The sequence below is a fragment of the Prionailurus viverrinus genome, chromosome C1, assembly GCF_022837055.1.
Source record: "Prionailurus viverrinus isolate Anna chromosome C1, UM_Priviv_1.0, whole genome shotgun sequence".
NCBI lineage: Eukaryota > Metazoa > Chordata > Mammalia > Carnivora > Felidae > Prionailurus > Prionailurus viverrinus.
In genome coordinates, this window is record NC_062568.1 from 3932937 (window position 1) to 3947066 (window position 14130).

Below are 14130 nucleotides of genomic sequence, written 5' to 3' on the forward strand. Positions count from 1 at the left end.
TACACCTACTAATTGACTTAGTCTTCTCAACAAACATATGAAATCAAGATGATGATCACTGCCATTAAAGAAACTAAAATATTCAGGGAAAATTGAGACAAAAATTACAAAATTAAATGAAGGCATTTCAGGTTTCTTCTTGCAGAGAAATAGAAATGGAAGTTCTGTGAAGGAAACTCTACGGTGAGCTTCACAGGTGAGACACATGTTACACATCACCTTGAATTAAGTTATTTATACATCTGTGCTGAAAGCAATAGTAAATAGTAAACCAAAGGCTTTGTCCACCTGGGTTTTGGCAAAGATATTAGAATCTAAGAAACTAACCAGAAGAAGGCTAACCTAAGAAGATTGGGTAGAATTGAGTCTTCTAAAATCTTAATTTCAAGCAGTTATTAAGGATTGACCTGGTAGATGTTGCAGCGAGGAATGTTCTTCCTTTTGAAAGTTTTGGCTATGGATATGAATCTCAGTGTTTTCTATCATGCAAATGTGGTTTATTTTCTCAGACAGAAGGATAAATTCCTTTTCTCCTCTCTGTGTTCAATGCCCTATCACCTGGTGGTACTGGGTTAGGTTATTTAGACCCCACAAGGAAATATTTTCTAGACTACCCTGTCCTAAGTGCTGTAAAATGTCAGCAGGTTACAAGCATATTAGACCAGCAAAGTAAAAAGAATCTTTCTTTCAATCAAACCTAAAATGGACCGATTGCTTGGTTAGTAATTCCACCTTCTGGTCTTTAGCCTAAACAACTACTGAGAGGGTTTTCATCTCTTCAAGACCAAAATGGCCCCATGTACAAATATTGATAATTAGACCTTATCACAACATCAAACAAGCTACAGACTTGCAAGTTGGCTCTCTGTTTTAACTTCACCAAGATAATAGCGGTTCAAATGAGGGTCTACAAAGATTTATGAACTCAATCTATAAGAATCTTCTATAAGAAGGTGGAAGACTTGGGTAATACTAGCCATGGGGTAAGGATAACTACTAAAAAAAAGGTGGAAATATGGTTCTCAAAAAGGCAGATTAATCTCTTTGCCCCATCTTGCTTCTTCTCTCCAGAAAATGGGGTCACCAGGTGATAGAAGGTCATCGACCCAGGTATGGTTCTCTAAGGGGCCCTCCTCGCCTCCTCTCCACCCAAGATGCCAATGTAGTTATGGACTCTCTCTGCTGCTCTCCCTCATCCCTTTTCCTGAAGGCCCATGCTCACAGCCCAGTAAGAAGAGATCTAGACAGCTTATTCTTGCCTCTCCTAACTGCCAGTCAGGCTTGACACTCAAACTCTAATCACAGTCTTGAACAATCCAACAAATAAAAAGTTCTTTCTTGCTCTCTGTCTCTCTCTGGTTACATCTTTCCTGGAACAAGTGGCTTTGTTAGATTTACCTTTCATCAAACCTGTAAGGCCTAATATTTTTAGGGAGAAAAAGGAAATACATTGAAGTCCATTCTAGTCTGCGGAGCTTTTGGCATAAGGAGATTTGGATCTTAAAACCAACTAATTCATAATACAGCAGCACTATTGTGTTTTACTTTGAAAACAGACTGACTAAGCAAGACAGGATGTAACTATTTTTTGTGTTCCCAGTTTGTAATACCCATTTAATAATAAAATCCCCCACCACAAACTCTAATATGGCAGTCAGAATATAATTTAAGGTTATTTTTTTTAATTGTTATGCTTGGTATTAGTTAATCTCTAATAGTAAGTGGGACAGAATTTTAAATTTTTTCCTGCTTTCCCAAAGTTTTAGAAGAAGTTTCAATAGCTGGGAACAATTCACTAAGTGCTAACAGGGGTAACTAACTGTCCCAGTCTACCCAGGACTAAGGGGTATCCAGGATTCAGGATTTTCAGTGGCAAAACTGGGACTCTCCTGGGCAAACCAGGGTGAGTTGATGGTCTCAGTTTCAAGCTATTCACAGAGGCAATGCACCAAACCACCTATGTGACCATACAAAGTATGGGGAACAGGTTACCCCAGCTCTGGGTCTTCACTCACATCCAGGCAGCAGAAGAAGGCCTACATTTCTCTCCAAAGAAGTCAAGCAGTGGCACCAGACCACACTGAGAAGCTGGTGAAAGAATCTTGTGGAGGAAAGAGCTAGTGACTGTGTACCCTGCATTCCCAATGTTATCTCAGAGCTGCCTCTGTCACGTGAGACACTTCCATATTCTTATCTCTCTTCTCTCATTCGTCCCCCCTAATCATGGAGGGGCCCAAACCAGCAGCTCTTGACTGGGTGGGGGGGGGGGGAGCAGAGCCAAGAGAGAATGTGAGAAGAATCTGACCGTGCCACTTCTGCACTACAGGTTTCCCAGACCAACGTTTGCTCAGGCTGAAGGAGGGGAAGCACTTTGAAATGGAGAAAACATTGACGTTTTAATGTAGTACAGAAAGGATTCCCAACTAATGGAAAGAGAATTTCACTCTTGGGACAAGGAAAAAGAATGCCATCAGGCATGCCCAAGACAAGAAAAACTCATCCAGAAGGTAGACTTGAAAGAACAGTGAGAAAATGAACTTGCTTTCCATTTGTAATTTACCAAGTCTGGCCATTTTCATAAGCCAATGATGTAAGGTAAAGAAGTTTCCATGAAAAGCAGATAAAACTCAAGAAAAGGATTTTAGGTCCTGGGCAAATAAAAACTATAATATAAATGCAAGCAATTTATAACCTTGGTTCCAAATGGGTTTGTTTGCTTTCTAGATTTCATAGCTTCCAATTTGACTGGTAATGTTGGCTAGTAAAAAATTAAGGAGGATCTATGTTCCTCAAAACCTTAGCAAAATTCTCATTTGCCCCCGAGGCCAAGTGTAAGTGGCACAAACTTTATCTTACCCTTGATCTTGGCAGGTTCTCGCAGATGCATTTTCCCCCTTTTCCCACTGGAGACCAACTGGCCAGGAGTGTTGCTGCTCTCTAGGGGATAAGCAGGGGAAGATACAGAGTTGGACAAAACAGCAGTTGACATGAGAGACCAAAAGCAAGTGAGTGAACACCAGACTCAATTCTGAACCCCCTTTCACTGTTCACTCAGACAAGAAAGCACATTAATGGTAAGGGATCTCAAAGAGAAGTCTAGTACATGCTCCACTTTTAGGAGGACTTATAAATGACATATAAGATTTCATTGTATTTTGGAAAGAAATGGTTTAGAATTTATCTATATACACAGAGACCTAAATGAAAATGTATGATAATTAAATCCAAAAATTTGGTATTCGGAAAATAAGTGTTCTTAAAATGGATGCAACCACTTTTGTTTTTCTTGCCCAACAAAATTGTACACATTCGCCAACAGGGAAACCGTGTAAATTGAGAAGAACATCGGATATAGAGATTGGTGAAAATTAATAACTTTCAATTGGACTCTGAAATCTTACTCTATGGATCCGGTTCAAAATTGGCCATCATATGGAAAATGAGGTCTAGCTCTCATTGTCTAAAAGAAAAGAGTTCTTTAAACCACTACTGAAACAAAAGATTTCAGGGGTCCAATTAGAAGTAGCACATATAGGGGTGCCTGAGTGACTCAGTTGAGTGTCTGTTGGTTTCAACTTGGGTTGTGATCCTAGGGTACTGGGATCGAGCCCTGCATTGGGTTCCATGTTGAGTGCAGAGCCTGCTTGGGATTCTCTCACTTTCTGTTTCTCTCTCTCTCTCTCCCCCCACCCCACATGTATGCTCTCTTTCTCTCAAATAAAACTACAATAAAATTCAAAAAAGAAGTAATACATATATACTACTGGAAATTTAGAAAATGAAAATTGTATGAAACATCACCATTCTAGAGAGAGCCATAATTAACTTATTGAACAATATTCCCCTAAGCTTTTGTCTTTGTATATTTTACTATTTATTTGCTTTTAAATGTTTATTTATTTTGAGAGAGAGAGAGCATGTGTGCACATGTGTGCACATGAGCAGGGAAATGGCAGAGAGAGAGAGAGAGAGAGAGAGAGAGAGAGAATCCCAAGCAGGCTCTATGCTGGCAGTGCAGAGCCCAATGTAGGCTCTGAACTGAAATCGAGAGCTGGATGCTTAACTGACTGAGCCACCAAGCCTGTCCCTTTACTATTCAAATACTTTTTCATTACAAAATTTGAACGTGTTTAATATTTCCAATGTAAACACATGCATTTAAAAACCACAAATAAAAACACACCTCTACTCCAATGACCATATATATGCAACTACTGCTTATATTTTTATTGATGAACATCTACTGATTTTTCCCCTATATCTATGTCTCTCTCCATACAGATAAATATGTACAAATAAGAATTTGTAGACAGATAAAAACACATTTGTATAGTTACATGATTTTGCTTTTTACCACGTGCACACATGCGCACACACCTACACAGTCTGCTTTTGCATTTGTCTTTCTGTGGAACATCTTACCAAGTTAATACAAGTTTCTCGAGCCAGCAGAGAAGCCACATATTGAGGATGGCAGTGTCTCCCTGAATCATTTAGCTCTGGGTGATTACATGTTAGAGAACTAAACGATTTTGTGGAAGCCACTGTGTTTTCAGGCCTCTGTTAATAGTGGCTTAGCTTAGGTCCTAAGGACACCACTGCTAGGAAGCAGCTCAAGTGCTTACCTTTTTGGGGTAAGTTTCTCTGAAATTTCCTTTTATGTCTTGTCCAGCAATGGCCTTTCTTTTTTCCTTCGAACAAAAGAGAATAAAGTTCATCATTCAGAGCTGTAAATATAATTCTCAAAGCCATATGTGTTGATAGTTTTCATGTACTTTTACAGGCCACAGAACAGGGCAAAATTCTTAACTACAAGCACAGCAGTGTGAGGCTGATTGCAGAGTTCTGCTTTATTCTGCACGGACTTGGGAGACTATAGGAGATGACCTTCCTTTGAAAATTAAAAAAAAAAAAAAACCCACTAAAATTGGAAAATAAATTCCTGCTGGTGCCTTCACCTGAATGATCATTGTTGTGGGTATATAGCAGTATGTTTCCTCTTCAAGCGTCTTTCTGGTGCATTCAAACGTGCAATAAAGGAGGCACACTCCTCACAGCTGGATCGTGTCACGGATAATCGGCCGTGCTGGGGATTCGGAGGCATTCTCAGCTTTGACGTGGAGACTTAAGCAGTCTCCGTACGTGCAGTTGTGACCCAAATCCTCCCACTTACATGCCATCTAATGCTCGAAGTTCCAGGAGAGTGTAAAGAAACCGCAGCGGGTTATGTGTTGTGTTTTGCATTCTTGTGAATGATGTGAAAATACAGGCGCGTGAGAAGACCATTGGCACTGGGTAAACAGAGCTCGTACCTTGTTACTATTCTGAAATAACAGTAGCCAACTACTAGATTTTTACTGCTAAGGGTGAAGACCCAATCCATGGAGGAGGCCTTCCAACTCCCACTTGAGATTTCCATTCGTAGGTGGGTCAACTCACACTCTGGGACTTAAAGGCAGGAAGGGCCTTGCTCATCCAAGGAAATGGTATGTTCAAGAATTCAGGGGTCTTGCGCCATTGGCACCTCAACTTTTCATGACCCTTTACAGCCCTCTGTAGGGGCTACAGCTGCATGCCAGGCTTGTGACTCCTCCCAGAAACTGCCCAGTTTGTCTCTTGGTGGGGAGAGCCACATCCCAAGGGGCTTTGCCCCTAACTGCTCCCAGCACACTAATCAGGCCTTGAGGCCTTTTGGGCCCATGGGTGGTGCCTCAACACCATCCATGCCTCAGCTTACAGACCAGTTGACTCTGGCCACACCATGGTGACTCTAGAAACTCACAGGTGTCATGAGAGTGACATGAACTATTTGTAGTCTGGCAATGGTGTGCCCTTATCCAAAAAGCTACTTCCAATACACAGATTGTCTGACTCTATGTCCCTCAGCTTTTCCTGTCCATGCAATTCTGGAAGGCTCTTTGGTCACTGAAGGCAGCTGTCCCCAGAAAGGATCGGCTTCATTCCTGCATCATGATCAGGATCAAAGCAGTGGAGGACTAATGGTGTTAGATAGACCAATTCTGAAAATTCAGGATTCTGTTCTGCCTGTTCCTGGAGACGATGCCTCATAGTTTCCCCTACCAGCCTAGAGGGCACAGCCTTCAGAGAGCCCAGGGGATTCAGATTTAATTCTGATTAGATTTTATGCAAATGCCTTTACTCCACTTGTTTCTGGCCATCTGGATAAAAGGTCTGAGTGGGAATAGGAGATGATTTGGAAAGGAAGATGAAGTTCCAGCCACCTGAATGGTACACACAGATTTTGTGGCAGTAAAGGAAGAGCAAAAATCCAGGCATCTGAAGAGGGAAACTGGGAGGCTACAAATTTAGTGGCTTCTGTACCTTTCTGGATCTCTACTACAAAATTGTGATGTATGAAGACTTTTATTTACCCCAGTGATCCCCTTTTCTGTACCTTTCTGGATCTCTACTTCTCTACTTCTTCCTCTGAAACCTTTCATTGGCCCTACCCATCTCTGGCCCTTCCTTTAAGTCTTGCTTTTCCCTTCCTTGTCTTTTTCTCTTCCTTCTAAAGGGACTAAAAACCTACTGACACAAAACTATTATTTCACAGTTATGTCAATTAGAAGCCTGGCAAGAGTCTCTCTGGGCTAAAATCAAGGTTCCAGTAGACCTTCATTCCTTTCTGGAGGCTTTAGAGTAGAATACATTTCCTTGACTTTCCTAGTGTCCAGAGGTCATCCATATTCTTGGCTCCTTTCCTCCATCTTCCTCCTCCTCCAGCCAGCAATATGACATCTCTCTGTGACTATCTTCCATAGCCACCCTTCTACCCCAACAGCCAGGAATAACCTTCCATGTTTCAAAGCCTATTCCATTATATTGAGTGTACCCAGATAATCCAGAATAATCTCACCTTTCAAGGTCCTTCGCTTAATTATATCTGTAAAATCTCTTTTGCCAGGTCAGATAACAGATTACAAATTTCAGCAATTAAGATATGGACATCTTTAAACAGACATCCTATTATTATCTCTTATTATTGTAAGTAATAATAATGTTAGCATTAAAAAACTCATTTCTAACGTCAAAAGCAACTAAAATCTTATGCACGCTTACTTCTTTTCCTCTTGAGTTTTCCCGAAGTAGAGTTGTTTCTAAGATCCACAGCATCTAGAATCACAGGTGAGGGTGAGGAAACAGAAATTAGTCAATAAAAGTTACCAATGTTAGGATTACTCAAACTGCAGAAGGTTTGAATTTACAAAGATGTTTGGGTTTATCATTTCTCTCTTCCTTCTAAAGGGACTAAAAACCTACTGACTTTAGAAGGAGTCCAGAATGAGCCTTCCTTTATTTCTCAATAGTAATTGGAAAAACACTCTTAAATACCTATGTACTTCAGTCTACTCAGAGATGTTTGTCTAGGTCTCAAGATTTTTGTGAGGATTAAATAAAATCTTATGTCCAAACACGTATAGGAAATCACTCTGTAAACCAGTGACATGCTAGAGGGCATCCATCAAAAATATATGCTAGGTCAAGAATAGTCTTTCCTCATGACAATTAAGTGGCACGATCAGTTGTCTTTTGAGAGTTTTCTAAGGTTGTGACAAAATGACACTATTATCTACTAGCAGAAGTATGGTTGGCTTTCTTGGGCTCCACAGGAGATTGGCTGTGACAGGATGGAAATCACTGTATAAATACAAGCCTTTATGATTAAGACTAATGTAGTCAATGAGATATTGCCATCTTTAAGAGCATATTTCCACCACATCATTCATGCATAATCAGCAGGGACCATCCTGTTACACATGACTCTATAATAATCTCTTGCCTCTCTATTATTGCCAAAGGGGTCAGGTCGAGCAAAGCAGGGAACAAGATACTGGGATGGGCCAGAACACCTGATACCATCCTACTTGGGTCTGTGGTGCCCATAGAGTCATGCCCATCCCACACCCACAGGTGGCTTTACCTATCATGGCACATGCTTCGCTGTCTGCAATGCTTGCTTCTGGACCTTCTGGCACATCTTTTGAGAAGCACATAACACAGGTACACTTCTCATTTCCACGTGCTGGTGGCTCTGCTCCTGGGCCAAAATTGTGATGTATGAAGACTTTTATTTACCCCAGTGATCCCCTTTTCTGTACCTTTCTGGATCTCTACTTCTTCCTCCAAAACCTTTCATTGGCCCTACCCATCTCTGGCCCTTCCTGTAAGTCTTGCTTTTCCCTTCCTTGTCTTTTTCTCTTTGTCAGCTTCTGTTTCTGGTTTTATTATTCTTTAAGTCATAATTACCTTGTCCATCATAGGGTAGTAGGCTGGAAGTAAGCTCTTCTAATTCTTCCTCACTATTTATTTGGACAGCTTCTAGTTCACCATATGCTAAAGAGAAGCAAGAAAATTACAGTTTGTGGATCCTGAGACAGTGATTAGGGAAGAGTTCTTGGTGCTTCCATGTTGCACCCTGATATTTTGAGTTAGAATGAGCTGCTTTCTGGGAAAAGACTATTCCTGCTCCAATAATCACAACCAAGAGCTGCCAAAGCCATGTTTTTCCTATCTTTTGTACCTCATTCTGCTTTCTCTACTCTTACATTTCTATCTGTAGCTCTAAGAATAAAATAAAAAGATCCTATCCTTCCAGGAAAAAAACCAACTGTTCTTTGAAAATTGTAAAAAGTAATTACCAGAATGAGTTTTAAACTCATCCCATTTGGCCAATCACTATTTACATCACAAGCCACATTTAAAGCCAGGCAATTAGTGACAGCTTTACACTTCTGAAAATCAGCCAATCATCAACAACAGCCACTCTCCACAAAGCCCGTGTCTATGACTAAATGATAACCTAGTTGTAAACTCTCCCTGGTTTTAAAAGCCTGTAGCCCCTGAACTACAGCCTTCCCAAAACTCTAATAAAAGCAATTTTCTTTTTTAAAAAAATGTGTCCTGTAAGTACAGCACCTGCTTCCACCATGTGCCTTGCTCAGCAAACAATAAATCCCTCTTTTAACTTGAGATGTTGTATGATGGTCTATCCCTTCAAAAATGGAGTTCCCACCAAGACCATCCTGAAGAGTCTTGTTTAGGGATCTCCTGTGGGACCCGTGGATCAGTAGGTGTAAATCCACAGCCTCTTGTGGCCAACTCAGATGGTCTTCCTCATCAATCCATCTCAACAGTTACTTGAGCTCTGACTTGTTTCACTGAGTTCTTACTTCTGAATTAATTTTATTGTTTAAAGATGTGTATGCAATTAGATGCAAAGTAGTTAGACATTTTGGTTTGGAGGTACAGCAGTTAGCAAATATTCTGGTAATGTTTTTATTCTTCCACTGTTTCACTTACTCTCACTTTTGTCTATTTTTCAAAAGTCTTATCTTATGTGTGTTTGCTCCTGATTTTCTTGTGCTTCTTGAATGTTAGAAGAAAGTGATCCAAAGCAAACAGATGGAGGCATAGACCTGATAAGTCCCCTATCCAAAGCTAATTAACGGATGTGGGTCTATTAGACAGTAGCCAATTTGTGCAAATATATTTGGTCACTCTTGGTCTTGAGTCCCCCACCAAAACCTCTTGTCAATTTTTGAAAGTAAGTCATAATCTGAGGTCAACTATTATCATGTAATCGACCCTATGTCCCCATTGTAGTCTTTGCTCTCTGGATGAACCCAATACCACATTCACCTGCAGGACACCATTTGCATTAATGACTGCATATAGTGTCTTTGTTGCTATTTGTCATAGGTGTATCTTGGCCAAAGCCACAGTCTTCCACTGACAGAACTGTACTTCTTCATTGTACCTGCAGAATGATTCTTGCACTTATCTTAGTAAATGGCAAAATTTCACAAAAGATGACTTTATGTTTCATTGGGAACTTTGGGCATGTCAAGAGTAAACAGTGCATTTGATAGTATTTTTTTAATGTTTATTTATTTATTGAGATAGAGAGAGAGTGCTAGTGGGGGATGAGCAGAGACAGATGGAGAGAATCCCAAGCAGACTCAGCACTGTCAGCACAGAGCCAGATGGGGGGGCTTGACTCACGAATCGGGAGATCATGACCTGAGCCAAGATCAAGAGTCTGATGCTTAACTGACTGGGCCACCCAGGCGCCCCTGATAGTATTTCTACAAAAGAGAGAGAGATGACCGAAAGTTCCCATGTCCCAACCACTTACTGCTACTTTCAGACCATCATCTAATAGTTTCTTCCTTTTCTTAAAAGAAAAATCCCTATAAATTTAATAGGTAGAGATATATTCTGCAAATCAAACTACCAGATTAAGTGTACTAAAGAAAGAATAACTTTAGAATTCCTAGAAAATTTTCCTAAGCATTATCAATTTATGGTTTTTTTAATTTTTTTAATGTTTATTTATTTTTGAGAGACAGAGTGTGAGCAGGGGAGGGGCAGAGAGAGAGGGAGACACAGAATCAGAAACAGGCTCCAGGCTCTGAGCTGTCAGCACGGAGCCCAACACAGGGCTTGAACTCACGAACTGTGAGATCATGACCTGAGTCAAAGTCAGAAGCTCAACTGACTGAACCACCCAGGTGCCTCTACACATAATCAGTTTATAATTGATGTGAACATTAGTACATCTACACTATGCATAACTCAAGATTTGCAAGCAATCAGCAAAGTAGGTATATCTCACTTCTCTGTAGTGCCTAATGCAATTACTATAATCTTTTCTGAAGCCATATTCTTTTCTTTAATACATTTATGCTTAGCTTTTTTTGATGTACGATTTGATAACAATAGCTTACATTATTTACTTGGGTAAGTCAATGACTTGTCTGGACAGTTATTTTCCAGAAATGTACTTAAGTCTCATTGTGGTAGGCATAATTCTCAATGTCCCCTTGGCTCCACTTCCCTGATCACAGGAACTGTGAATATCATGAGATATTACCCCTATTATTAGATTATGCTATATGGAGGAGTCGATATTAAGAAAAAGAGATTATCAAGACATGAGATCATCAATGCTGGTGAGGATATGGAAATAAGGAAGCTTGGTGCACTGTTGGTAGGACTGTAATGTGGTACAGCCAATATGAAGGACAGTATGAGAGCCTCAAAACATTAAAAGTAGAACCACCATTATCATCCAGCCATTTCACTTCTGGGTATATATCCAAAGGAAACAAAATAACTATGTCAAGGAGATATCTGTGCCCTCATGTTCATTGCATTATTGTTTACAATAACCAAGACATGGAAACAACCTAAGTGTCCATCAACAGATGAATGGATAAAGAAAATCACACGCACACACACACACACACACACACACACACACACACAGGAATATTATTCAGCCATTAAAAAGGGGGGGGGAATCCTGCCATTTGCCCTTCCTTACATGATTCGCTTTCTGGTGGTGAGCTCCAGTCTTCCTGGGGGTCTTCTTCATAATACATCTCTAAACAGTCACTGCTACTGTCTGTTGAATAGAATAAAATCCATTAGCGAATCCAGCATATGACCAATGGAAACCATAGTAGAAAAACTCATCCTGAGAAAAAAGACCACCAAGGAGGCTCAAGTATCTTCCAGGTGGGAATCTCCCTGCCCTTATACCCTCCTGCCTTTGAGTTCACCTGAGCTGGGAGTTGACATAGCTCATGCCACTATCACCAGAGGCTGAGAATGATCACCCATCTCCCTCCCATCCCATACACCTAATTCTCTATTTTTGATCCTTTTCACTTGGCTCTACACATTCCTTCTGTATGGGTAAGTGAAGGGGAACAGTGGAGGTGGGGAGAAGTAAGGGGAGATTTTCCTACTTGCAGACAGAGAAACAAAGATTCAGTGAAATGGGAGTTGAAATTATAATCACCTTCCCCATCATATAGTACTTGGCTGGGCACCTTCTCTGGTGCTTCTTCACTGGTCATTTGAGGAGATTCAGAATCACAGGACCCTGAAGGGAAACAAGGAAAGGAAGCAAGCCAAGATTTTCAGAGCACAGGTGAACTGCCCTTTGGGAAAAGGGACATCTGCTTCAAGGACCCCATCTGAGATCCAACAGAGCCCTGCTCTGCCTCTGTTTCCATCTCCATCACCTAACTCTCCTGCTCTCTGCTTCTCTGTTTCCTTCCCATAGATCTGCCTCCAAATATTTCTGCTTCTGCACTAGGAGAATATTTTTGCATCTTTGATTTTGTGGGCTCCATTCCCCTGACTTCTATCTCTTTACTTTTCCATCATTTTTTCCTCAATAGTGACCTTGATCTTTTCTTTTCTGCTTATTCCTCCTAGCTCTGCTCTTCTAGGTCTCTCTAATCCCTATAGCAGGACCCATTCCTTCTGTCACTGTCTCTCTTGACTTCTTCCCCTCCCTAGTGGCATTCTTTATTAGTGAAGTGGAAGTCTCTCTCTCTGCATTAGGCCTTGTTCTGGTCCCCTTAGGAGCCACAGGTATCCCTTTGGACTCTTATGTGTGTCCACCACATTGACCCTTGCTAGCCTCACACAGCCACTACCTGCAATGAGATGCTCAGGGCACAGGTCTTTGCTCTTCCTCCTACTTGATCTTTGGGGGAAAGAACAAGTATCCTTTGTCTGTGCTTCCATGTCTTATCTCTAAGGAAGAATAGCCACAGTTTCCCTAGCTAAGTCCTAAAGTTTTCTGAGGAAATCTCGCTTGCCCAAGTCCTTTGAAAAGAAAAAAGTGCAACATAATCCAAAATCTGATGACAGATATGTGACAAAAACTGTAATTTGGGCTGGAGAGCCCTTGGTCTTTCCTCCTGGAAAGATCTCAGAACCACATTTTTCTGAGGCCTACCCAAGATTATGACAATATAATAATAATATTAAGCACTAGATAAATACATAGTTTTAATTCTTTATAGAAAATAAGGGGTGGGCAGGGGTTAAAATCACAATATTGAGTCTTTTGTATAAATAGACATAAAGAGTATGAAGGAAAAAGATGCTGTCTTCCCAGTATTTATCTACTATAACATTAAGAGGGAATGCATCTATTCCAACAATAAAGGCCATGTTGCTCAGCTCTGAATGCAGCCACCTGATACCCTACAGCCCAGAGCTGACCATCCCTTTCTTACCTGGCCCACATGTTGATGGGGAGCTCAAGACTTCCTGAGGCTCTTCTTCATCACTGATGTCCCAGATGGCATGGCCATGCTCTGCAGGAAGGAATGAAACCCGCCAGCCATTTCAGTACACAACCAGGGGAGATCACAGTGAGAAAACTCATAATGAAGACATGGACACTCAGGTATCTGCTAGGCAGAACTGTCCCCATCCCAAACCATCTGGTCCACCTCTGGGCTCACCTGGCCTGCAGGCTAACTTGATCTTGTCACTATCATCAGAGCCTGAGGACCATCTACCATCTTCCTTTGTGTACATCTAATTCTCTCTTACTTCTTCCCCTTTCCCATTGCCCCTGCTCACTACTTCTGTCTCTGCCCTTGTCTCCTGCTACCAGTGTCTCCACGTGCTTCTCTGTGTTTGGATGTGTTTGTGTCTCTTCTGCTTCCGTCTTTGTCTCTTGTGTCCCTGATACTCATTAGTGTCTTTATGTCACTCATTCTCTTCTTGCTCCCTTCCTTGTGCTGGCCATCATGAGAGGCATCCCTAACATAGTGCAATAGGACCCGATCACGGGATGGGTTATGGAGCAGACTAGGCCAAGACAACACCACCAAACACCCGGAAAAGTTGCTCAAAGGCCCACATATAAAAGAAAGATCAGAATATCACAATCGCTAAAAATATTTACACTATCATTAGCGATGAGGCAGAAGAAATAGGGTGGCGCCCTACAGTGAATGGGAGACACAGGAAATCACAGGAAGGACAACTGATTTAATTCTAAGGCAACAAATCTCACTGTGTTTATATGGGAAAATAATATGATCTGACTGACATCTTGCAAATAACAATCATGCTAAAGTGGAGGAAATGGGTGGGATGGGAGCAAGAGGAAATGGGACATTCATGTTCCCTTGAATGAGGGAGCAAACCCTGGAGAAGGAGTTTCTAGTTTCACAAAATAAGCTGTTGGTTTCAATTTGGGAAGTGTCAGTTCCTGAAAGTCATCCAGATGGAGAAGATCCTGTGATAAATGCCTTCAGGTACATATATGGATGACCTTGGGAGTCAGGTGTG

The 14130-nt window shown here is 41.1% G+C and overlaps 1 protein-coding gene across 11 annotated transcripts in view; it reads right to left on the reverse strand.

Moving 5' to 3' along the window:
• LOC125173881 (nuclear body protein SP140-like protein) overlaps positions 1-14130 on the reverse strand; it is a 66172-nt gene that overhangs the window by 13174 nt on the left and 38868 nt on the right. For all 11 annotated transcript variants that reach the window (XR_007155171.1, XR_007155175.1, XR_007155172.1 and 8 more), the window contains 8 exons: positions 13062-13142; positions 11828-11911; positions 11348-11428; positions 8269-8355; positions 7943-8059; positions 7081-7134; positions 4626-4691; positions 2857-2937 (listed from right to left, as the gene is read on the reverse strand). Coding sequence is in view for 4 of the 11 variants with exons in the window: in XM_047873532.1 (XP_047729488.1) it covers positions 2857-2937; positions 4626-4691; positions 7081-7134; positions 7943-8059; positions 8269-8355; positions 11348-11428; positions 11828-11911; positions 13062-13142 (651 nt within the window). In the remaining 7 variants the exon portion in view is untranslated. The remainder of the gene's footprint in view (positions 1-2856; positions 2938-4625; positions 4692-7080; positions 7135-7942; positions 8060-8268; positions 8356-11347; positions 11429-11827; positions 11912-13061; positions 13143-14130) is intronic.